General features: G+C 39.0%; 1 protein-coding gene across 1 annotated transcript in view; it reads left to right on the forward strand.

Annotated features, from left to right (window-relative positions):
• The window catches only part of LOC306877412 (collagen alpha-3(VI) chain-like), a gene marked incomplete at its 5' end in the record, with an annotated part of 72,803 nt that extends 55,083 nt beyond the window's left edge, over positions 1-17,720 (forward strand). Inside the window, 33 exon segments of the mRNA XM_079429188.1 lie at positions 357-428; positions 520-546; positions 664-708; positions 795-848; positions 944-1,006; positions 1,134-1,199; positions 1,630-1,683; positions 2,026-2,061; positions 2,215-2,277; positions 4,238-4,300; positions 6,784-6,846; positions 7,147-7,185; positions 7,324-7,374; positions 7,823-7,858; positions 7,967-8,029; positions 8,111-8,173; positions 8,521-8,553; positions 8,647-8,683; positions 8,935-9,428; positions 10,030-10,132; positions 10,262-10,963; positions 11,078-11,180; positions 11,354-11,406; positions 11,492-11,752; positions 12,524-12,604; positions 12,821-12,901; positions 13,277-13,348; positions 13,553-13,633; positions 13,867-13,941; positions 15,009-15,194; positions 15,668-15,730; positions 16,628-16,816; positions 16,917-17,720. Coding sequence (XP_079285314.1) covers positions 357-428; positions 520-546; positions 664-708; positions 795-848; positions 944-1,006; positions 1,134-1,199; positions 1,630-1,683; positions 2,026-2,061; positions 2,215-2,277; positions 4,238-4,300; positions 6,784-6,846; positions 7,147-7,185; positions 7,324-7,374; positions 7,823-7,858; positions 7,967-8,029; positions 8,111-8,173; positions 8,521-8,553; positions 8,647-8,683; positions 8,935-9,428; positions 10,030-10,132; positions 10,262-10,963; positions 11,078-11,180; positions 11,354-11,406; positions 11,492-11,752; positions 12,524-12,604; positions 12,821-12,901; positions 13,277-13,348; positions 13,553-13,633; positions 13,867-13,941; positions 15,009-15,194; positions 15,668-15,730; positions 16,628-16,816; positions 16,917-16,957 — 3,513 coding nt within the window. The 3' untranslated portion in view covers positions 16,958-17,720.
• Between the last annotated feature and the right edge of the window lie 7,139 nt (positions 17,721-24,859).

Consider the following 24,859-nt stretch of genomic DNA (forward strand, 5'->3'; position numbering starts at 1 on the left):
TCATCAAAATTAAAACAAAAAACTTTTGAAAATGTCTTACTTTACATGTTATGAATGTAAAATATATTTGAAAGTTTCACCTTTGCATATGCATATACACACCTTTTCCATTGTTTTGGTAACATGTTACGGAATGCATGTGTTAGTTCATGAATTTAAACCACAACACTGGAGTTTCTTTTCTATTTATTTTAATGTTTTTGCTCACAAATACAATAAAATTCTCTCCCTATCCAATATCAATCATCAACATAAGAATTCATCATGAACAACCTGAAACTTTGCTGTTGTTATTAAATCAGAGTGTATATTTTAGTTAGATGGCAACATTTTGCCAAAAAAAAATATTTTATCAGGGAGAGAGAGGTCCACCTGGTGTAAATGGAACTCAAGGATTCCAAGGATGTCCAGGTCAAAGAGGTGTTAAAGTAAGTTCAGCTAAATTTCACTTGAGGTGGCACATTATGGTTAAAATATATTACGTGACTAATCCAATGTATTTATTTTACTTTTATTTAGGGATCTCGAGGATACAGTGGTGAAAAGGTAAGAACTCCTTATTTACTATGACATGATTACAAAAGTGTTATGTATAATAATATATTACCATGATTAACATTAACATAAGAATATGTTTAATTGATAGCATTTGTTTTGTTTTAGGGTGAAACTGGAGAGATTGGTTTAGATGGAATCAATGGAGAGGAGGTCAGCTATTTTTGATTTTGTTATTAGTGATCAATAGTTTGTACAAATCTTTGTGTATGCCTATAAAATCTGTTGTTGTCTTTCAGGGAACAAGTGGCATTGCTGGCCCTCCAGGAGATAGAGGAAACCCTGGCCAAAGGGTAAGTCATGTAGAATATAGTTATGGGTAGGGTCATGAGGAATATATTCAAAATAAAGAAATATGGTTTATCTGATCTTTTTGGTGTGTTTCTAGGGACCTAAAGGGGCCAAAGGCCAGTCAGGAGATGTTGGTCAGACTGGAATCCGTGGTGATCCCGTATGTATTATATACATAGTCAGATATGTCTGCTCTCTTATTTACTCAAGGATTTGACTTTATTTAGAATGAGTATATCTTCCTTTAATAATTAAGGTTGATGCTGTTGTTGTTGTTGTTGTTTTAGGGCATTCCAGGAAGAGACAACAACCAGAGGGGACAAAAAGGTGATCCAGGCGATGCTGGCCCACCGGTATGGTCCAATTTTTTTTTTTTTTTTTTTACATAATACTGTATGTCATTCTGGTAGATTCTTATTTAATTCTAATAACTCTATTTAATTAATTATGTCTGGTCAGGACTGTAGCACATGTTCACACATCAATATTGTAAAGTACCAAGCTTCATATCAAGCTTTGTTTATAGTTCTGCAATATAATCTAATTAAAAATCATATAAGTTGTTTTATTAATTATTTCTCATTTGATTAAACTATTATTTCTCATTGCATATAATTTTAGCTTCTGGTCATGGTCAAACTTTAAAACTTGGCCAAGCTGTACTTATAGTATTAGTTGTTGCACATTTTGTTAGTGTGTCCTATTAAATGTGTGTTTGTGTCTATGTGAATAAAATCCACAACTTTAATGCATTTTTGAAGTTCACTGAAGTGTTTTCTTTAGGGAGAGCCAGGAGTGGACGGAAATAAAGGAGGACCTGGTGAACCAGGCAGACGGGTATGCTTCCTTGACCAAAGAGAATGTCTTTTCATATTTACCCAGCAGTACTGAATATGCTAAGATCCTTTCAATCAGTTCATAAATAATCTCTTAAAAACCCAAAACAGCTCAATCATATGTTTAGAATCTAAAGAGTTCAAAGAAAACTGTTATAAGAATACATTTCTGAATTAGCTTTGACAGCTATTCATATTAGTACTTAGTATCAATCAGTAGAATCAATTTCACATCTTGTTGTCTATGGCAATACATTATTTGAAATGTTATGTGTAAGATCCATGAAATGTTGAATGACAGATGTTCTGTTCATAATCTTATTTACCTTCTTTTTTGAATTAGGGCCCTGATGGTAGAAGAGGGCCTCCTGGTCAAGCGGTGAGTACACATATAAACTATTTCATGCCATTGAGGGAAATTAACATTATTTTAATACTCTCACAGAGATTCATCAAGAGCTGTAGTTTATGGGTTAAACAGTTTTTTTAATTCATTTGAATTTGTTGAATTTATTGATGGTCCTATTTTTAGGGTGCTCCTGGAAGACCAGGAAGTGATGGTTTACCAGGAGAGACAGGAATTGGAGGATCTCGGGTAAATTAATCAGCTGCAAAAAAAAAAAAAAAAAAAAAAGTAGTTGTGCTAAACAAAAGACAGATGTTGTATATGCATACATAATGGTTTAATCTGGTTTACAGTCTGGTTACATTTATTTATTGTGTATTGTGGCGGGAGGAGCCAACGACAGACACAGTGGGCGTGGCGTCAAGCCTCGGAGAGGTTTTTATTAAACAAAACATTAAAATAAAGTGTCCAAAGGGGGAAAAGTGTCCAAAATAAACGGGGATCTGGTGTCCTCGTCGTGCTGCGGGGCTGTGCAGGAGGGCAGTGTTCAGGAGGGAAGGGTCCAGGTAAGGGGCGGAGTCCGGCGGCCGCACGCGCTCCCGTCTGGAGGTCCCGGGGCGCGGGTGACGGCGGCTTCTGTGGCGGCTTCGTCCAACTCCTTCATCCCCGGGTGCTCGACGGGATTCCACGGCCCGGCGTCCTTGCCCGACGGCCGTATCGCGGGTGCAGTGTCGGCCGGACTGCGGGTCCGGCCGCTCGCGTCTCTGACGGCGGCAGGTAGTTCCCTCTACGCTCCCTTTCCTGGACCCACGAGGACACCAGCGTGCATGCACGGGGAAGAGACCGGTCTCTCGAGGAGAGGCGCGCTCGGCGTTTAAACGGCGGCGGTGATGAGGCTCCATTCACGTCAGGTGCGCCTCATCACACGCCGCCAGCCCTGCGTGTTCAGCGCCCCTCCTCTCTCACACACCCACTCCCGTCGGGAGCCTGGTGAAGGGCGGCGAATACGGGACGGGGTGGTGATGATGGACAGGGGGGAGGCAGCCGACTCGTCACATCCCCCCCCCCAAGCGACATCCCCGTCCGAGGGTCGCCGCCCACGCGGGAGTGCTACCTTCCTCAACCAGGCTCCAGCGGTCGGAGTGGGCGGGGCAGGGATTCCTCTCCGGGCAACTCTCCCTCTCGCACCGCGCCGGAACCGGGACAGAGAAACCGGGTATTAGTTGTCAGCCTCAACCAGCCACAGGGTAAATGACCAATAGAAAGAACGTCACTTACCCCTTCGGTGGCTGGGAGGCTGTCCCCGTCGTTCCTCTGTCCCCGTGCGGGTTCCACGGCTTTTTGCGAGCGAGAGGGGATGACGTCATCAGATGTTGCCCAACTGCGCTGTCTAGGCTCCGCCTGCCCGCATTCTCCACCACTGTGGCGGGAGGAGCCAACGACAGACACAGTGGGCGTGGCGTCAAGCCTCAGAGAGGTTTTTATTAAACAATATTTAAAATAAAGTGTCCAAAGGGGGAAAAGTGTCCAAAATAAACGGGGATCTGGTGTCCTCGTCGTGCTGCGGGGCTGTGCAGGAGGGCAGTGTTCAGGAGGGAAGGGTCCAGGTAAGGGGCGGAGTCCGGCGGCCGCACGCGCTCCCGTCTGGAGGTCCCGGGGCGCGGGTGACGGCGGCTTCTGTGGCGGCTTCGTCCAACTCCTTCATCCCCGGGTGCTCGACGGGATTCCACGGCCCGGCGTCCTTGCCCGACGGCCGTATCGCGGGTGCAGTGTCGGCCGGACTGCGGGTCCGGCCGCTCGCGTCTCTGACGGCGGCAGGTAGTTCCCTCTACGCTCCCTTTCCTGGACCCACGAGGACACCAGCGTGCATGCACGGGGAAGAGACCGGTCTCTCGAGGAGAGGCGCGCTCGGCGTTTAAACGGCGGCGGTGATGAGGCTCCATTCACGTCAGGTGCGCCTCATCACACGCCGCCAGCCCTGCGTGTTCAGCGCCCCTCCTCTCTCACACACCCACTCCCGTCGGGAGCCTGGTGAAGGAGCGGCGAATACGGGACGGGGTGGTGATGATGGACAGGGGGGAGGCAGCCGACTCGTCACAGTATGTACAAATATTCACACCTGCCTTGAAATAAAATGTTCAATGTTATAATCAAAGAGAAAATATATATTATATATAATATAAATATTGCGTATCTGTACTTGATTCAGGGTCCAGCTGGACCAATTGGAGCACCTGGTATAAGAGGAGAGGATGGAAACCCTGGTCCAAGGGTAAGAGATGTTCAAGCATGTTCTTTTTCTTGTTTTCTATGCTTTCTAAAAGGATGATTGTATCAATAATAATGACCATTCATCTCTGTTGTATACATCCACCCAAAGGCTAATGTGAAAAATGCATCCGACATTCTATGTAAAACGGTGCATTTTAATCGCTGTAAAATTGAGAAATCAATTAGCCATTTTGATCAATATGTGGATTGTCCAACCAGATGTGGGAAATATGTGGATCTCTGTTATGGGTCTATTAAAGGGGCTTATAAATCATTTTTGAGGGCCCCTTTGGGCCTGTCTGATCATCATGTTGTTTATTTGGCCCCTGTTTATAAACCTGTCCTGAAAAGGGAGAAAACTGAGAAAAGATTAGGTCCTGTGTGGTCGGAAGACTCGATTCAAGAGCTGATGGGATGTTTTGAAACTTTAAATCTGTATGCACTGATTTAGATGATCTCACAGAGACTGTGACTAATTACATTGTATTTTGTGAAGATCTGGTCATTAAAAAGAAACCTCGTATAGTATTTCCGAACAACAAACCATGGATTACTAAGCATGTTAAAAATGCTGTTAATCTGAGAAATATTTATTATAAACAAGGTGATAGTATTTGGTACAGAGAGGCCCATAAATTGGTGAGAAATCAGGTGAGATTAACCGAATTGCGGTATACGGAAAAGGTAGAAACCATGTTTATAAGTGGGGAATCTAATTTATCTTGGGATGGAGTGAAGTCTATAATTGGAACTAAACAGAAGACAAAAAGTATTACTCTAGGTGGGAAATCTGATCATGAATTAGCAGATGATTTTTATTTATTTTATACATGTTTTGATACTCATGATTTTACATCCGAATTGTCGAAGTATGGTGGGAATATTGTGACTTTGGACACCTCTGTTAAATTTCAAATCAGTGAAGCTGATGTACGTAGCTGCTTTGGTCAGGTTAAAGAAATGAAAAGTCCAGGCCCTGATCATATTAGTGGAAGATTGTTGAGGAATTGTGCAGAGCAGCTTTCAGGGATTTATTTATTTATTTTTAATAAATCAATGCAACTTTCTAAAGTCCCTCGTCTTTGGAAAGATTCCATAGTAGTGCCAATTGCAAAAAAAAAAGTAATCCTGTTTCTCTTAACGATTATAGGCCTGTTGCACTCACTTCCCTTGTTATGAAATCTTTTGAAAAAATAGTTAGGAAGGGGATCTTCGCCTTAACACAGTCAGCACTTGATCCTATGCAGTTTGTGTACAGATCAGGTAGAGGAGTGGAAGACGCCACTTGTACCTTACTAAATATGATTCTAAAACATTTGGAAGGTAAAAATAATTATGTAGGTTTGCTTTTTATAGATTTTTCTTCTGCTTTTAATTGTGTTCAACCACATATTCTGGCGAAGAAACTTGTTGAGAATTTAAATTTAGACTTAAATATTGTGTGTTGGTTAGTGGATTTTTTAACTAGCAGATCCCAAAGAGTACGTGTTAATGTTTTTTTTTTTTCTAATGCAATGTTGTTTTCTACTGGTACCCCACAGGGTTGTGTTTTGTCCCCTCTCTTGTTGTCTTTATATACTGATGACTGTTGGAGTGTTTTTGAGGGGAGACACATTATAAATTTGCAGATGATTCTGTGATTGTGTCTTTCCTTACTGGATCAGACGGGAGTCATGGTCCAGTGGTAGATCATTTTATTCAATGGTGTGATGCATCATTTCAAAACATTAATGCTTCTAAAACAAAAGAGATGTTCATTGACTTCCGTAAGAAGAATATTGTACCTGTGCTGCCTTTTGTCATTAAGGGGCATCAGGTAGAATTGGTCAAGGAGTACAAATACTGTGTAAGCTAAAATTTGAGGCAAACACTGATATGATTAGAGGGATTTTTGAGGAAACTTCGAACTTTTCATGTGGATGTTTTTTATGAAGATGTTTTATACTTGTTTTATTGAATCTATTGTGAGCTTTTCTGTTATTTGTTGGTATGGCAATTTGAATGTAAAGAGTAGGGGAAAGTTGAACAGTATAGCTAAAATATGCAGTAAGATAGTGGGGACTGATTTAAGGACTATCGCACACATTTATGAACAAGGTGACTAAGAAGGGCCAGTTAGTCCTTTCTGATGTCACCCATCCTTTGTGTGATGAATTTCAACTGCTTCCTTCTGTTCAGAGATTTAAACTCCCTTTGTGCAAATCAAACAGATACAGGAATTATTTTGTACCGGCAGCGATTGTGTTTTTAAATTATTTATTAGAAATGTGTTTTTTTGTTTTTTCTTTTGATTTGTGTTGAGTGGCTGCTATATGTGCATGTATACTGCTGTCTACATGAAGAATTGCCTTTTTTAAGGACAATAAAGTTAACCTACCTACCATTTGGGTTTTATTACTTATTAAAAGAAAAACAATATATATATATATATATATATATATATATACTGGTTTCTATGATGAAAGCTTTAATCTTATTTTTTAGGGGCCAGGAGGACTGCCAGGACCTGCTGGAGAAAAGGGTAGAAGAGGTGCCGTTGGCCGGAAGGTACTGGTTATCTTTAACAACATTTAGCAATTCATCGCAAGGCAGTTGCACTCTCATGTTCCAGTTACCATTGGCAAGCTTAAGAAATGTTTTAATGAAAACATCTCAGTGTCAACTGAAAGTAAAGCTTCTGGGGAGTTTGTATTTATACAGTTTGGGAAGAGGAAATGAACTCACATTTTTGTTAAATTAAGTGTGAGGATTAGGGTGCTCTTTCAGCTGTTAAATGTATGACCATTGCACCTTTTATACATTATTATTTATACAATTATGATTCACTTTTTCTCATTCACTCTAAAGGGTGAACCAGGGGAGCCAGGACCTAAAGGTGCCATTACAGTCTGCACAAATAGATTGAATAGTAATAAACATTACTTCCATATTAAAACATATAGCACATTGATTATTTATCAGATCAATCTACTGTATGTCAGCAGTTTAGCCTAGATCAAACTAAGTAGTTTCTTATGTATACAGGGTGAAGATGGACGAGATGGGTTTGGTATACCTGGACCCAAAGGACGAAAGGTGAGTGTGTGTATGTGGAAAGGGTTTAAACAATGTTTTTTGTGCTTTTTCAATGAATCATATAGAATTGTTGTGCATGCGCCTGTGGAACCTTCCAGAGTTTACATGCAGTAGGCAATTAAAGTCACAGTTACAATATCTTATATAATATCTTATAAGGGTCCCTGCTCACGTGATTGAACATGCAGTAGTCCTGCTGAAGGGAGGCATGAGGACTGCAGATAAACTGAGCAATGGAAAGAGTAATAAACAGCATTGTCCTTAATGTAAGATACCTAAGACAGTGCTACTGGGAGGCTCATTATTCCATTTCTGATCATCAAATGCCTGTGAAACTTGTTCAGTTTATGTCTCAGTTGTTGTATCGTTTTACGTTCATACATGCTATATACATGTTACTCAGCAAAACATGTATTTTACACTGAACACTCTTTTAATGATATTTTAGGGTGATGAAGGTTTCCCTGGTTTCCTTGGTCCAAAGGTGAGATTACTGAAGTTATCTGCTCCTTTGAATGTTTTACAGTATATAGTAGTACTGCAGTGCAAAACAGTAAATGTAACTAAATGTTAAATCTGAATTGATTCAAAGGGGGAAGCAGGTGACCCTGGTTCAAAGGGAGGACCTGGACCTAGAGGAAACAATGGCCAGAGAGTGAGTAATATTGATGGAACTATTTTTAAGTGGGTCATAACGTCCATACTGCTGGTAATCACTAATAATATGTTTGTGTAGGGTACCTCAGGGGAACCTGGTGGACCTGGACAAAAGGGAGATATTGGATACCCAGGGCCCTATGTAAGCACCATACTTTAATATAATACTGCTTTAAAAGTATATTTAAAAAAATAAATAAAAATAAATAATACATAAATTGTTACAAGTCTTTAAATACAGGAATATTGACAACAAGGTGACTAAGTTGAGTAATGATTAGGGATGTTCTTTCTTACAAAGTGTACAATTCTCTCTGCAAGTCATAAGCTTTGATTTACTCAAGCTGTTAAATAAAAAAAAAAAAAAAAAAACTAGTGACAGACATTAGTTTGGCGCTCAAAAATGCTCAGTGGAATAAATCCAGATTGTTCTACCCAGCTGTGTTCAGCTGTTGAGAAAGTGATTTTTTTTTCTGTTGTCAAAAACAGGGTCTAAAAGGACCCAGAGGATCTGGTGCAGTGGTATGTACTTTTTCCTTTCTTTCACTGTATAAGTGACTTTATTGTTTAGGAACCTGCTTGAAACATTAATGCCAAATATTTTTGTCCTCACAGCAATGTGATCTGGTCAAGAAAATTAGGGATAACTGTCGTAAGTATAGTGATTGTACAGTGTCTATTTATGCTGTCTTTCTTATAGTTTGAGTTATATCTTTATATACCTTCTAATAATTATACTTTTACATTTTGAAATCGTTCTCTATTTTTTTTTTTTTAGCCTGCTGCTTTGGTAAGTGAATAGTGTACAATCTCTTCTGCATTTGCACTGTACTGTTAGGGTCACATTTTAAAGCATTCATTGCATAAAACTGTACTTCAGCTTTTGAGTTTCTGAATCTCCAGGTGCTCAGGAATGTCCCCTATACCCTACTGAGTTGGCCTTTGCCCTGGATGCATCGGATGGTGTATCACGCCCTGCTTTCAACAACATGCGTGACACTGTTCTCCGCCTGGTCAGTGACATCACTATTGCTGAGAGCAACTGTCCCCGAGGTGCCCGTGTTGCTCTAGCACTCTACAACAATGAGGTGACTACTGAGATCCGCTTTGCAGATACCCAGAAGAAGCGATCACTTGTTGAGCGAGTTCAAGGGCTCCAGACTCAGCAGACCCGTAAGCAGCGCAGCTTGGAGACAGCCATGAACTTCGTCGCACAGAACACATTCAAGAGAGTTCGCAGTGGGTTCCTTGTGCGCAAGGTTGCTGTTTTCTTTGTCAACGGCCCTGTTACAGTAACTCAAGAATTCAGTGCCGCTGCTTTGCGCCTCTACGATGTAGGAATTTCCTCTGTATTCCTTCTTAACCGTGAAGATCGCCAACTCACAAGAGCTTTGCAGGTAGGGGCAGTAGAAGGGCAAGTATTGTAATTTGTAAGAAATAACTTTTTTTCCATTTGCATTAGTGTTGGTAAAGGTTTTTATTCATGTAGTATGCTTCCTCACTCCTCTGTGGTTTCATCAGCTGTCCCTTGTCCTTATACATCAGAATCCTGTTTAGAATGTCGACTCAAGACAGTAGTTGATCCTCAGAAAACAATTTGTAACAGTAGTTGTTTCATTGCCCCAGTATATAAGCTTCAACCCTTTGCACTGAACTGCATGTATAGTATTGGGCATTAATGCTTAGTTGGGCTTAAAAATTTCAGGTCGTATGCACAGTAACTGTGATTTTGAATAATTTGTTAAGTAACTTCACGCCTTCATTTAGGTAACATCCAAATCGATTTGCAGCTTCCATAAATTTGCAGTGTTTGACGTTAAATGGGGGGAAATGTCAATCACTTGGGCAAATTATCTGTAACTCTACACAAACTCTATCTGACAGGTTTAATTAGTGTTTTAGTGAATCAGAAGTAAATAAAGTAAAAACCTGACAGCCAGTTGCGTTTGGCATAAAAGAAAACATACCATTAAGGATGTTACATTTACTCTGTTTCAGCTTAACAACACTGCTTTAGCCCAGATTATCGTTCTACCCTCACCTGGAAGTGCTGAATACAACAATGTCATCAAGAAGATCATGACCTGCCATATCTGTCTGGGTAAAACTGTGTTATCATGTACAACAGAGTTCAACAAACAAGAAAAGCCACCAACATTTTTAACACTGCAAAACAGTAGCAACAGAGAATGTTTGAATGTTGTTTTTCTTTTTTAACTTTTTTTTTCAGATTTCTGTGCCCCGGATCAGATGTGTGATTATGTCCCATCACGTGGAGTACGGGACCGGAGGGATCCCACCACTGACTTGGACATCGACATGGCCTTTGTTCTTGATAGTTCAGAGAGCACCTGGCCCTCCGTATTCATAGAGATAAAGCAATATGTGGCTCTAATGATAGAACAGCTAGAGATGTCCCCTGAGCCAGCCAGCACTACTCATCATGCTCGAGTAGCACTTGTTCAGCATGCACCTTATGAATACTTGCACAATGGCAGTGGCATTCCCATCAGCGTGACCTTTGGTTTGACAGATCACAAGTCACCAAACAGTGTTCGAAGCTTTCTACAGGATAAGGTCCACCAGCTTGAAGGAGGACGGGCCCTTGCAGATGCTCTTGAAGGCACTGTTGAACATGTGTTTGAGAAGGCGCCACATCCCCGCCATTTGAAGGTATTAGTTCTGTTGGTGACTGGACCAGTTGAACTGCATGAGGAGAGGATAGTAAGGGCAGCCACTGAAGTCAAATGCAAAGGATACTTCATAGTGGTGATGGCAGTTGGAAAGCTGTTCAGTGCAGGTGATGTCCGTGTCTTGGCCCAAGTGGCAAGCGAGCCTTCAGATGTATTCTTCAAGAGGGTGGATAGACCTTCAGGCTTCTATGATGACCATATTCAGACATTTGCCAGACTGTTGCCCAAGTACCTTGGCCGTAAGTCAAATCATTTTTTTTACATGTTCAAAATGTCCATTGATGTATTAGCCTGTCATTTTGTAGCAGGTACCAAGAACTGTTATTTACAGTTTCATCATTCTTTCTATATAGTTGAAAATGCTTTCTACTTGTCACCTGAAATCTCTAAGAAGTGTCAATGGCATCAGAGTGACCAGCCACACAAATTCCCATTCAGTTTGCCAAAAACAGAAGAGTGAGTATATTTATGAGCAATGTGGTCTGTAACCCGCATATGTGCACTTTAGATGTTACGTCTGCATAGACCAAAAACAAATCACAAGACAGCAGGAGTTGCTAAATAATATAATTATCATTCATATTGAGTTAATACATTGTGTGAATGTTGCTGTGGTGTCTTTTTTCCAGGAAACACCAGAAGCATCATGGACAGCAGGAGGTTCATGACAGAAAACATAAAGGTACTGACATTATGCACTGTAGGTTGTGGGTATTTGTTTATAGAGAAATGTTTGGGGTTGAATTCTGGTGTATGTTGGTGTCCAGAAACAGGTATGGAGAAAATGCATCTGGTTAACGTCACCTCCAGCGGATTCTCCCTGCAGTGGTTGAGTGGCGATTCAAATGCCACCCATGAGGTTACTGTGACTCGCCTGAAGGATCATAGTTTGGTGCTGAGGAAAAATGTGACCGGCAGCCATCTCTCCATTTCTGAGTTGGAGGCAGCCGAAACCTATCATGTAGTGGTCAATACTCACAGTGTCAATGGTCATGTTGCCAGCACCTACAAAGGCATTGTTCCCACAAGTAAGCTCATGTTTTTTTCACATAAATTACTCTTTGATTATGAATTCATGGAACATGTCGTGTAGATGAAATTATAAGTATGAATTGATAAGTAATGAAATGAAAAGAAATGCATTAAATGAACAGCTAAAAAATAAATTCTGACATATACTTTATTATGAAGCAGTATGATTTTTATGTATTTCAGTGGAACACACAACTAGTTATTTAACAGAATGTGCATACTGTTCTGTTCCATACATTGATTCATTTAGACTTAATTTCAATTGCTATATGGAACTTCTGCTGCAGATTAAGTGTTGTACATTTTTGATAGAAGATACAAGAGCTTCCTCCTATGCATTCAGCAGGAAACACAGTGCACTTAGCGCCACAAAAGGAGAATAACTAGGCTTAAACCTTATTTGGTTAGCGAAGAATATTTGTGACCTTTTCTGGAAGACTAGATTTTCAGTGAATAGCAATTTACGGCCTTTTTCTTACAAGCGTTTTGGGTGGATTTGTAGAGTACAAATCATATGGGCTACTTCTTTTTTCTTTTTGAAGCTGGCCGGCCCTAGTTCTTATTTTCTAGTGCAAAAAAGTAGACTGGATGTTCTGCTAAAAAAAAACATTTCATGTTCCCTGATCATTAAATTTGATCATTTCAATGTCAATAAATTGAATCGATGACAATTTTATTTAATTATTTATTTATTTTCATGAACTGTCCTTTAATGTTGGCCAGTGCTGGATGGGGTTAACTTTACATTTATTCTTCATATTCAACAGAATCAGCACATCTGAAGGTCCTTACTGTAAGTGATGTGATTGGGATTGTGCCCTCTGCACCCTTGAGTAAACCAGAAACAAGTAAGTGACACAGAATTAGCTTCACAGATTATTTATTTATTTATTTTTCGCACATTTGATATACTGTAGTATAACAGAGCTATGTGTTTTTTTATGACTCTAGCTTCCGTATTGTTACATAAAGATAGTACAGAATAAGAATGCTTTAAATCTTGCCAGAACACTATGAGCACTCTATCTAGATCTAGTTATCCTTAAATGTGTCTTTTTAAACAGAATCAGCAGAACAAATAATACTTAATGCTAGTGAAATGATGGGGATGATGTCCACTGCACCCTTGAGTAAACCAGAAATTAGTAAGTGAAAGAATATATCACCAGGACACTTTTTAATAAACATTTATATATATATATATATATATATATATATATATATATATATATATATATATATATATATATATATATATATATATATATATATAAATTAATAGAAACTAAAATTAATGATCATTATTTTTTTAAATTAATAAATTAAAATATTTGTATAAATTAATAAAAAAAATATTTATTAATATATTTTATTAAATAATAACGTTTTTTAATAAAAATGCTTTTGATAGACCTTGTACACCAGTACACAGTTGAGAGTTTGATGAGAAATTATTTATTATGACCAAAACCTATGATTTCTGCAGGATCTATAGTTAACCTCGGATTTCTTTTGAACAGAATCAGCAGAACAGAAGGTTCTCACTCCAAGTGAGGTGATGGGGATTGCACCCTTAAGCAAACCAGAAATTAGTAAGTGACAGAATATATATCACCAGGAGATTTTTTTTTGTTGTTTTTGAATATGGGATAACATGCAAAGCAGAGAAAATACTGTTTTTAATAGACCTTGCTCTCATACAGTACATAGTTGAGAGTTTGATAAGAAAGCATTCATGATAACTGAAAACTATAATTTCTGCATTATCTAGTTAACCTCAGATTTCTTTTGAACAGAATCAGCAGAACAGAAGGTTCTTATTCCAAGTCAAGTGTTAGAGATTGCACCTTCTGCACCCTTAAGTAAAGCAGAAATTAGTAAGTGACAGTATTTGCTCTATAATCTATATAAGCAAGAGGATTTTACTCCCATACGTACAAAGAAACATACAGCTTTTGTATTTGGAATCGAAACCAAACAACACTATGAACACATCTAATTCATTCTTAGTGCATTCTTCCATTCTCCCAAGTATTAAAGCATTAATGTTGGCTGAAAGCCATGAGGTTTGTGGTATCTAATTTAACTGAAATCTGGTCTTTTTCAACAGAAACGGCAGAACAGAAGGTTCCAAGTGAAGCCATGGGGATTGTGTCCTCTGCACCCTTAAGTAAACCAGAAATGAGTAAGTAATGCTGAGGATTAACAGCGAAAGGATCTTTGCATGTTAAAAATAGCAGATTCTTTTATTATTATTCAAATCCACAAACAAGCAGCACATGGATCAGCTCAGTTTTTCATTTACTTGTTTGTGAGCAGACAAGTATTTTATTTGATACTTTTTGACTTCTTTAAATCATATATGAAAGCAGCATTGTGAGTGCTTTGGGATTAAAAAACATATCCTTAGAGGTTTCCTGTGTTTTAGAAAAGTCAAAAATCGAATGTCTGCATATACAATATTCTTTGTACTGATTGTTTTAAAGGCAAAACAGATACATTTGTAAATTTACAAGTCAGAGCATCTTATAAAACTGCGTGTTAAAGGGCGTTTTTAAAATTTTTTACAGAATCTGTAAATGATGATTTCTTAATTCTGTTAGGTCGAAGGCCTCCGGCATTGCAAAACAATGAGATCATTGTTTTTATTAGCTGGAAATAGGGAACCCTATTTAATTCAGAAACTAATAAACTAACCTAAATTGTATTGAACCAGGCATCGTTCGACTTGATAACCCACTAACAAAGTGCAATACTTACTTTGAAAGGGGAAAATGGTTGTTTCACATAAAAGGCAGGTTTACACTGTAAGGGTTATGAAGCAGAGATTTGTGCGATGGCCCCAGCACACACACAGTTAATGAGACTGAAATCACAGTAATTACCTGCAGATGGCTGATGTATAGCACATAAATCAAATGAACTGGAAAAGGTATATAAAATATAAATGTGTTTCAAAATGCTTTTGCCAACAAGGTCACTGTTTCCTTTTTTTGTGACCAGGTATTTGACAGTGCTGATAATAATGAATGCATTTAGAAACATTATTCCTATTTTATCCAAAGATATTTAAAAACGTAATAACGTCTTTGTAAATAGCAAACATAAAGTTTTAGCAGTACAGTTTGAATTCAAGCTTGATTTGATACTAATATTTACTGACTATGTTCATTTTACTGACAACACTAACTTTGTCTTTCCTTTTTCATGATAAACCCTCTTTGTTTGTCTCCATTTGTTTGCATGTTTCAGTTAACAATCTTATGGACCCATGTTCACTTGAATTTGATATTGGACTGCCATGCAAAGATTTCCAAGCTAAGTGGTACTTTGACAGAAAGAATGGATTCTGTACACAGTTCTGGTATGGAGGTTGTGGAGGAAATGACAATAGGTTTGAGACTGAGGCTGATTGCCTCAAACGCTGCATGAAGCCAGGTATGTGTGCCCTTTGAACCCTTGACCCGATCCCTGCTGCAATTGATTTGTCCTGTTATTTCTATTTCAAAAACGTCACGATTGAGCCATAAAATTATGAATTATGAATATTTAAAGCTGAGTATACATGTTGCAGTACTCAGGGTCTTAAATCCCAAAACAAGATGAAACTGAAACAATCTATAGTTACAAAATTAGATAAATTATCATTTAGATGGTTAATTTAAACTAAAGCATGTACAGCACACTAAATGCAGTGCCTTGCTCAATGGTACAGTGATGTATAATGTATGATCCAAGTACTAACTCTCCAGCACACAAATATAACCTTTGTTGTATTACTAGCCTAGGTTAGCCTTGTGTTACTTGGCTACTTGTGGCTTCTACCAAAGCAAGCACCCTTAAAAGGAAGTACTATCAAATGAAATATAGGAAAATTCTTGAATTTTTCTTTTTTTTTCTGACTACCGCAGTGGCTGAACCTAAAGCAAGTGATGAGCATGTCAAAGCTGTTCTCCCCCCAGCTCCAGCTCCAGGTCAGTCCACCGGTTACACTAACATCTAGAAACCTTTTCTTCAGTATTTTTCAACAGTCATGAAGTGTTGCAATTCTGTTACAGGACCATTTTCAAAAAAATGCTTTACTGAGAGCAATACATTTTAAATTCAGAAGAGATTATTTGTAGTATTGTCAAGTCACCTTTATTTTTATATTGGTTTATAACAATAGAGATTTCAATGCTGCTTCACAATATTAAACAGGAAAGGAATTGAATCAATGATGAAAACTTTACAAAAGAGACCAATCCAAATTCTGCTATAGCAGCTGTATCAAGACAATAGTGTCAGTTCAGCTCCAAGTAAGTTCAGTGTTGGTTCAGTTTAACTGTGTGAAGTTAATTTATTGTGAAGCAATTTAGCAGTAAGCAGCTACAGTATACTAAAGACAGTACTGTTGTTATTCAGTTTGAATAATGCCTGTGCATTGGTTTACACAAGAGACATCCTGTCATGGATAAAAATGCATAAAATATGTTCCATGTGAAGACTAAGAACTGCTTTCTTGCGAAAGACCTTGGCAAGTCATGTAACTCACTTGCCTTAGTGAATAATACTTTTTAATGATTCCAGGAAATAATTGCATCTAAATTCTAATGTAAATGTTATGTTAAGTGAACTGAAAGATTTATATAGCTATAGAAATTATTAGGGTAAAATATGTGGTTGCAAGAAATCACGTTGAAACACCACTGTCCCGAGATGATCAACTCTGAAGCCAAGCCATCTAATTAACAAAACAAACCTGCCATTTTTCAAAACCTCACTGAAATCTTCAGTATGCAATGCAATTATCGAAAAAAAGTTTTTGCAAATAATTAGATATTCAATTAAAATTCTGTCATTTTTCTCATCCTCACTACACCGTCTAACAGCTGCCCTGCGCTCCAGTGTGGATATCTGCAAGCTACCAAAAGAAGAGGGCTCCTGTGCTAAATTTGTGCTTAAATGGCATTATGACCCACTTAGTGGAAACTGTACCCGCTTCTGGTACGGAGGATGTGGAGGGAACCAGAATCGCTTTGATACACAAGATGAGTGTGAGAAGACTTGTGGAAAAGCAGGTGTGTTTACTTCTAAAAATAAATAGCATGTCAAGGTAATTTTAGTGTAAGGATAGATTGATAAAGGCGGCATTACTTTAACATTGTTTGTTTTTAACAGTACCTGTAAAACGAGGGATCATCGCTGCTGTTAAAGCATAGGAACTAATGAAGACTGTAAGCTAACCGCTGACAACACTCAGAGGATATAGCACCTAAAACAAGAAGCACAGCCACAGCCAAGATGCCTGCACTGGAGCTTGCCAGAGGATTAATTCAAAGAAAACCTTGAAGTAGTATTTTCCACATAAGAAAAAAGCAGAACAAGTTTGTTTTTTTGTTTTTTTTTTGTTTGTTTTATGCTGGTGCTACATTCTGTTTTTTAATTATTATTATTATTATTATTATTATTTCATGTGTGTGTGGGTTTGAATAAAACCCATTGTAAATGTCCAGGGCAATTTTAAAAAAAAATGTTATGCTGTTTTAATCATGTGGTTTGCTTGTGGAAATATCTTGATCAAAACATATCAGTAAATCTTTGTAGTTATGAGACAAGTTCATGACCATTTAGTTCCATTTTAGAAAATTTTGCTAAATTACTTCAGTCCCCTTATTACGTTTTTTAATTTTTTTAACTGCTTGAGAGGAATAATTTTAATTGCTCTTTCTGGTCATGCCGCTGGAGATCTCCACTGACTCTAAAATCTCCAAACAAATATTAGCTTGATGTTCGATAAAATGAACATCATCTGAAACCTAGAAAGTAATTTCTTTAAATAAATATGCATTTTTGGAACCATTGCCTTACAAGTTTTGGTTTCAAAAAGCAATTGGAATGTATTTTTTAAACTGTATGTTTTTTTTTTTTTTTACTTTGTATTTCACTTGGAAATGGGCAGATATAAATAAATTAGTCTTTATATAAAACTTTGATTTTGATTGTGATTTTTTATTTTATTTTTGTAATGCATTACAGAAGATTCACATTTAAAAGAGTCATGCTGTGAAGAATATTATTTTATTAGTCTGATCATACAAGAAATAAATGAACAGATGTGACCTTTGCATGCTCAAAGGAAAGCATAGTGTTTAATTCAGGACATACTGCATTGGCATCTTATATTTCAGAGTTACAATAACAAGATTGTCCCTTTCCTTTATCCCGCACACATACACAACTTGACACGTAAGTTCAGACTTTGAAAAGTAAGATAAAATGAATCAGCTTGTTGAAAGTGCAGGAATCTGTGCATATTAAAAATAGGTCAGCTACTGATTTCCTCTGTTCCACCGAGGCTGTAATTTCCTCTCTCTCCTTTTATCACACTGGAAATTACCCCAAATCAAGACTGTTTGGGGAGGACAGGCAGCTTCATCAGCAGATGTTTTGTAAATCAAGTTCTATGGCAACTAGAGATAACAAACTTTGAGATAAATTTCACTGTGAACTCTGTGACCCACTTTAGACAGATTAAAATTTCTTACATTTTCATAGTAGCACTTCCTTAAAACTTTCCAAAACCAGTTCCAGTCTTTCATATTCATAAAATGAAGTTATTGTAAATTGCTTAAAATGGAGAAGTGTATAATCTCCATCAACAGTTGAGTCAATAATGCATTAATTATCCATTTTTCCATTCTTAAACTGCATGTCACATCTTATAAACAATTTACAAAGTGTCTCTTTCTGATTTGTTATCCACACGTGTTGCATTTTTCTCTGCCAGTCTGTTTGTAAATCCATCACAGCAGCATATACGCATTATGTTCAATCCTGAACAATCTGCACATGGTTATGTGGATTTTGCAGCAGTCCTTCCCATGCTGAGGTTAACTGTGTGAGAAATGCATCAGTGCTTAAGTCATACCAATAGTTTCCTGCAGAGCTCAATGCCAGATTTTTTCAATGCTAAAAACCATTTTTAAGATTATTTTTATTCCTGGTTTTATGCAATTGTAACCAGCACGTCGGATTATATCAATGAAAAGGAGAAAAAAATATCTACTGGGTCTGAGCTCACCAAATATGTATAATTTTCTGTTACAGTATTTGGAGTCTCGGGTTCGGGATCTCACACTAAACACAGAATATAAAAAAAAATGTGTCTATGAAATGTGTCTGCACTTGTATTAAATTCAGATCCCAGTTTAATCACTAACTGCTTGAATAAGGCACATACACAGAAATCAGTTTTAAAGTGCACTTTTTGTATTCAATGTCTTTGGTTATGTCTTCCTTTTATATACTGCACTGCAACATGTTTGAAACCTTTTCACATTCAAAAGAAAATTAGTTGATCACATTTCAACCACTGAACAGTAACGCTCCCAGTCAACAATTCCAATTGAAGATGGAGGAAAAGAAAATAAATGAATAAAAAAAATACAAATAATAATAATAATAATAATAATATGGAAACAACCAAAGTATGTGGATGAATACCAAAGTCCTGAATGAAGTAGGAATGTTTTTGGCTCAGTTCAGTCAATGCGTGTATGAGTGCCTACAAAATCCTTGCCGGAACGAACGATCTGTAATGAAATCCAACTCATTTCTCCTCTCCTGGCACGAATCCATAACGACCACGACGCGATGAATCAGTCCGGTCTCATCAAGCACACACGGCATCCACTGAGTACTAATGCAACAAAACAGTTCAGGAATATATTTAAAGAAAAAATGGCGAGGATGGAAAAGATTAAGCAACAGCCGAAATGCGGCTCATATCTCTCTCAACACGAGCTGGCGCGCAAGTGACGTCAGCCAAAACTTCATTAACTTCACATAACATTGACAACTTAAAACTTACAACATTATTTCCCAAAATAACTGTATAAACATGTTAACAATTCTAGTAATATAATGAGAACACTTTACGTTTGTCCACTTCGAGAACAGAATTAATCATCCACATCATCTTACATTAACAAACTAACATACTTGACATATATGCGAAAAATAAGAATAACATTGACTTACCTAATGCAACAAAACAGTTCAGGCATATATTTAAAGAAAAAATGGCGAGGATGGAAAAGATTAAGCAGCAGCCGAAATACGGCTCATATCTCTCTCAACACGAGCTGGCGCGCAAGTGACGTCAGCAACCATCGACGCACTGGTTTAATAGTTAATTCTGTTTCGCAACAAAATTAAATACAAATATAAACATATATATTTTCCATGCCTGAACGTGTTATGCATTAGGGAAAAAAATACATACATGAAAAAATAAATTCTCAATTATCAGAAATATGAATTATTTGTGTCAATCAATCCATCAACTCAATTATTTGAGTGGGTTACATCCTCCCCTGCTCAAAAACTCTGATGTCCTCATCAGATACTTAATTAATGGTCTGACCCCTTAAGGCTAAACAACACTTAATTCTGAGTTTAGAGATTTAATTTGAAAGATGACCCATAAGGCTAAACAACAGTTCACCCTGAGTTTGTTGCACTCTCATCTGCTGTTGCATCATTTCAAGTACTTGACTAAAATAGTTGGGTTGTGATTCTACATTTACACTTTGCCGCACACATTGTGCTTTCCAACCAACATAATCCTTCAATTTACTTGGGGGTCTCTTTTCTCTTTGGGACCTTCTTAAACCAAAAAGAGAATCATGTCTCTCTTCAGCACTCAACTCATGTTGTACTGACTCATCAGCAACTTCCTCCACTAAAGATGAAACATCTTCCGCTCCTTCCATCTCGCAACTGTCTGAAATCCACATGGGAGCAAAAGATCTCTGTGAAGGACACGCTCAGGGCCATCACCATTCTCAGGCTGAACGACGTAAACCGGGATATCTGTATTTGGCTGCTTTGTCACCACATATACAGTGGATTCCCAGCGATCTGCGATCTTGTGTTTTCTTCTAATGTTGACGTTCCTTACCAAGACACGATCGCCAACATCCACCGAAGCAGCTGTAACTTTCTTATCCCATCTGGCTTTATTCATCAATTGCCTCTTTTCAGTGTTTTGAATGGCCAGTTGGTATGCATACCTCAGTCTTCGCTTCAGCTCACTGACATAATGAGTGTGAGTTTTGGAATTATACCCCTTCAGGTTAATCCCGAAACAAAGGTCAATTGGAAGACGAGGTTGGCGTCCGAACATTAAAAGAAAAGGAGACTCACCAGTTGCGTCATTCCTAGTACAATTATATGCGTGCACTAAGGGACGAACATATTTTCTCCAATGTTCCTTTTTCTTATCACTCAGGGTTCCCAGTAGATCAAGCAGGGTTCGGTTAAACCTTTCTACTGGGTTTCCCCGTGGGTGATAAGGTGTAGTGCGGGATTTTACCCCAGCTATTGTACACAACTTCTTCACGAGCGCAGACTCAAAATTGGCCCCCTGATCACTATGTATTCTTTTTGGGAAACCAAAATGGCAGATCAAGTTCTCCCACAACACTGAAGCCACAGTCTTGGCCGTTTGGTGCTTTGTAGGAAATGCCCAGGAGTATTTTGTGAAATAGTCAGTGATGACTAAGATGTTACGAGTGTCACTTGAGTCTGGCTCTAATGAAAGGTAATCAATACAGACTAGCTCCAAGGGAGAATAAGCTTTGATGTTCACTAGCTCTGCAGCCCTTTGAACACGGGCCTTTCTCTTGATACATCTCTCGCAAGCTCTGCACTTTCTCTCCACAGATTCTGCCATTTTAGGCCAATAAAATCTGGCTCGTGCAAGCTCCAAAGTTCTTTCATAACCCATATGCCCAGTTTCATCATGAACTCCTTCAAGAGCTCTGTCTCTAAAACTAGAAGGAATGACCAACTGCCCATATTTTTGTCCATACTGATCGGATACCACACGGTACAGCACACCATCTAGAAAACTTAATCTTGGTCTTTCCCTCAGCATTAGACTCACTTCTTTCGACTCTTTGAGTCTATCTGCATGAGTTAAAGTTTCTCCAGACTCTACAAGACTAATTACCCTACCAATGGCTGCATCCTCTCTTTGTAGCTTGTACCAATCAGCCGGAGCCATACTAGGCAGAGCAGTCTGTCCAGGCAAGTCTTCTGGATCTACCAAATCATCAGGAACTACATCTTCATCGCAAAGTAACATCTCCACAGCCGGACTTGGGATAACCCTGCCTTCCAGCGAGTCTCCCTCACATCGCTGTGCAGTATGCACCTCACAAAATACATAATGTTGCAAACACACAGCTTTGATCTCTTCCTGACCAAATTTCTCAAACTCCGTAGATGCACATTCTGCTTTGCTCAACAAACTCGCAATTCGTTCATCTATCTGGATGGTCTCTGCATCATCAGTAAGTGGTTCTTGAGGACGTCGAGATAGCCCATCCGCATCTACATTAGTTTTGCCCGCTCTGTACTTTATATCAAAATCGTACATTGACAAAGCTGCGAGCCATCTATGGCCAGCCGCATCCAATTTAGCCGTCGTAAGCACATACACTAACGGGTTGTTGTCAGTTAGCACGGTAAACTTTGTGCCATACAGAAAATCATGAAATTTTTCGCACACAGCCCATTTAAGGGCTAAATATTCTAACTTGTGCACAGGGTAGTTTTTCTCACTTTTCGACAGGCCGCGGCTGGCATAGGCAATCACTCTAGTCTTTCCATCCTGAACCTGATATAAAGCGGCGCCAAGGCCATTGACGCTGGCATCAGTGTGAAGAATATAGGGTAGCTTCCAATCTGCAAAACCCAGAACAGGCGCAGTTGTAAGCTTCTGAATTATAGTGTCAAATACAACTTGACACTCATCATTCCATTTCGCAGCAAGAGACTGCTTTGCCCTTAACACGATAAGATGGTGATAACCGTCTAGTGGAAAATTCGCCTTGGAGTAGCCCATTCAGAGGCTTAACTATCCGGGAATAGCCCTCAACAAAGCGCCTGTAGTATCCGGCAAACCCTAGGAATCCCCTCAGATCCCTGACAGTCTTCGGAATGGGCCATTCCTTTATGGCACAAATCTTGTCTGGATCAGGGTGTATACCTTGGGCAGAAATAACATGCCCCAGATACTTGACTGAAGTCTGAAAAAATCTACACTTGGAAGGTGCCAACTTCAGTCCAAAAGCAGAAATCCTTTGGAGAACCTTCATGAGCCTATCCTCATGCTGTTCAAGTGTGTCTGAAAAAATTAAGTCATCAAGAAAAGCTATGACTTCCTGCAAATTCAAACCTGCCATGACTTTCTCCATGGTTCTTTGAAATGTTGCAGGAGAATTTGTCAGTCCTTGTGGTAAACGTCGAAATTGCCAGTTTCCAAATGGCGTAGTGAATGCTGTTTTGGGACGGTCACTTTCTTCTACCTCCAACTGATAGTATCCACTTTTTAAATCTAGGACCGAAAACCACTTAGATCCTGACAACAAAGTGAACGTCTCCTCAATCCTTGGGAGAGGATATGCGTCTCTTTTAGTCAGTTTATTGAGTTTACGATAATCAACCACCATTCTTAAATCTCAATTTTTCTTCCTCACCAGTACAACTGGGGAAGCATAAGGACTGTTAGATTCCTCAATGATCTCACTAGCAAGCAAATCTAACAGATGTTTCCTCAAATCTTCAAAGTCAGCTGGAGAGACCCGACGGGTACGCTCTTTAAAAGGAGTGTGGTCAATCAGCTCTATCCGATGTGCTACACCTGACACATGTCCCACATCAAGATCATGTCTGGCAAACGCACTTGACACTTCCCTGTTTATTCTTTCAATTATGTGAGCTTTGAACTTCCCCGAAATAGGAGAGTCACTAAAGTCCAGAGTCACAGGATCATTGGACTTAACCAAAAGGTTTGCCATCAGGGATGTGGTGACTTGTGAAGTGCCAGTATCATCTAAAAGAGGTACAGACTTAATCCAGTCTACAACTGAACACTCAGCAACCACTCCCTTTGGCTGTAGGGTCACATTGTGATCTGAAACATTTCGGATGACTATCTTGACTTTATTCCGAGCACTGAGCTCTGCTTGTATCAATTTGCACTCTGCAACTAAACCACCGGGAATAGGATGCATCAAGGGGTCATCAATAATCATCGTCCTGTTTATGCCACAATCTTTCACCCGATACACCCCGGTCACCTCACACTTTTCCCCTTTACTGATAGTTACAGACTTCCTGCCTGACAATCTAACTGGGGTAGTTTGCTGCACTTGTTTACAGGGTGTCGAAGTACTGTCACACAAACGATAAGCAGCCATCCAATTGGCACTGATAGGCACATACTGTAGATACTCATTTTCCTGCAGCAGCCTACAGTCTTGAACAAGATGGCGGAGTACATTTGTACCCACTAGTAAGGGCAACCGAGCACTTTAGGCCTGATCAGGGCAGACTAAGGCTAGTGCAGCAACAACTGCATCAGTTCCACAAGTAGACTTAGGAAACTGTACATCTATTTCGATGTACCCAATGTAGGGAACTATTTGTCCCGCAGCTCCCTCAACCCGAATGAGGTCTCCCATAGAGGTAATGCTCCTATGGCGTAAGTACTGCTTGTAAAATGATTCGGCTACACAAGTCACTTGGGATCCAGTGTCGATTAAACAGTGACACTCAATCCCATCCACCCAAGCTTTACTTTCCCAAGGTTCCCCAATTAGACCATTAGGAACCTGGTTACTCTTTTGTATGGAACTTTTCACAACTTCAGCTTCTGTTCGTTCCACAACAGAAGCTACTCCGAGTTTAAATGAGCAGTGGGTGTCGTCATTTTGGTGGGAGAACTCCTCTGCTCGTGCCTCTGCAATAACTTTTGCTGCACCAAGGCTGCATTCACAGGGTTAGTGCAATATTGCAAATAATGAGAGTCCTCACCACAGCGGTAACAGAATCCTCCCATAGGTGGTGACTTAGGTTGATTTTGAGGCACAGTGTGTGATGGTTTCCCTCCTTTGCCTCTTTTCTTCTTAGCTCCACTGGCCTGAAGTTGATCATGCTCCTGTTTATTCACCAAGACTGGTTTCTGTGCTTTAGCTTTAGCCACCTCAGTTTCAAGCTCCTTTATACGTCTTGTCAATGCCATACTGTCTTGCACTTCCTCAGGGTTTGTT

The sequence above is a fragment of the Barbus barbus genome, assembly GCF_936440315.1.
Source record: "Barbus barbus genome assembly, chromosome: 11".
Classification (NCBI taxonomy): Eukaryota; Metazoa; Chordata; class Actinopteri; order Cypriniformes; family Cyprinidae; genus Barbus; species Barbus barbus.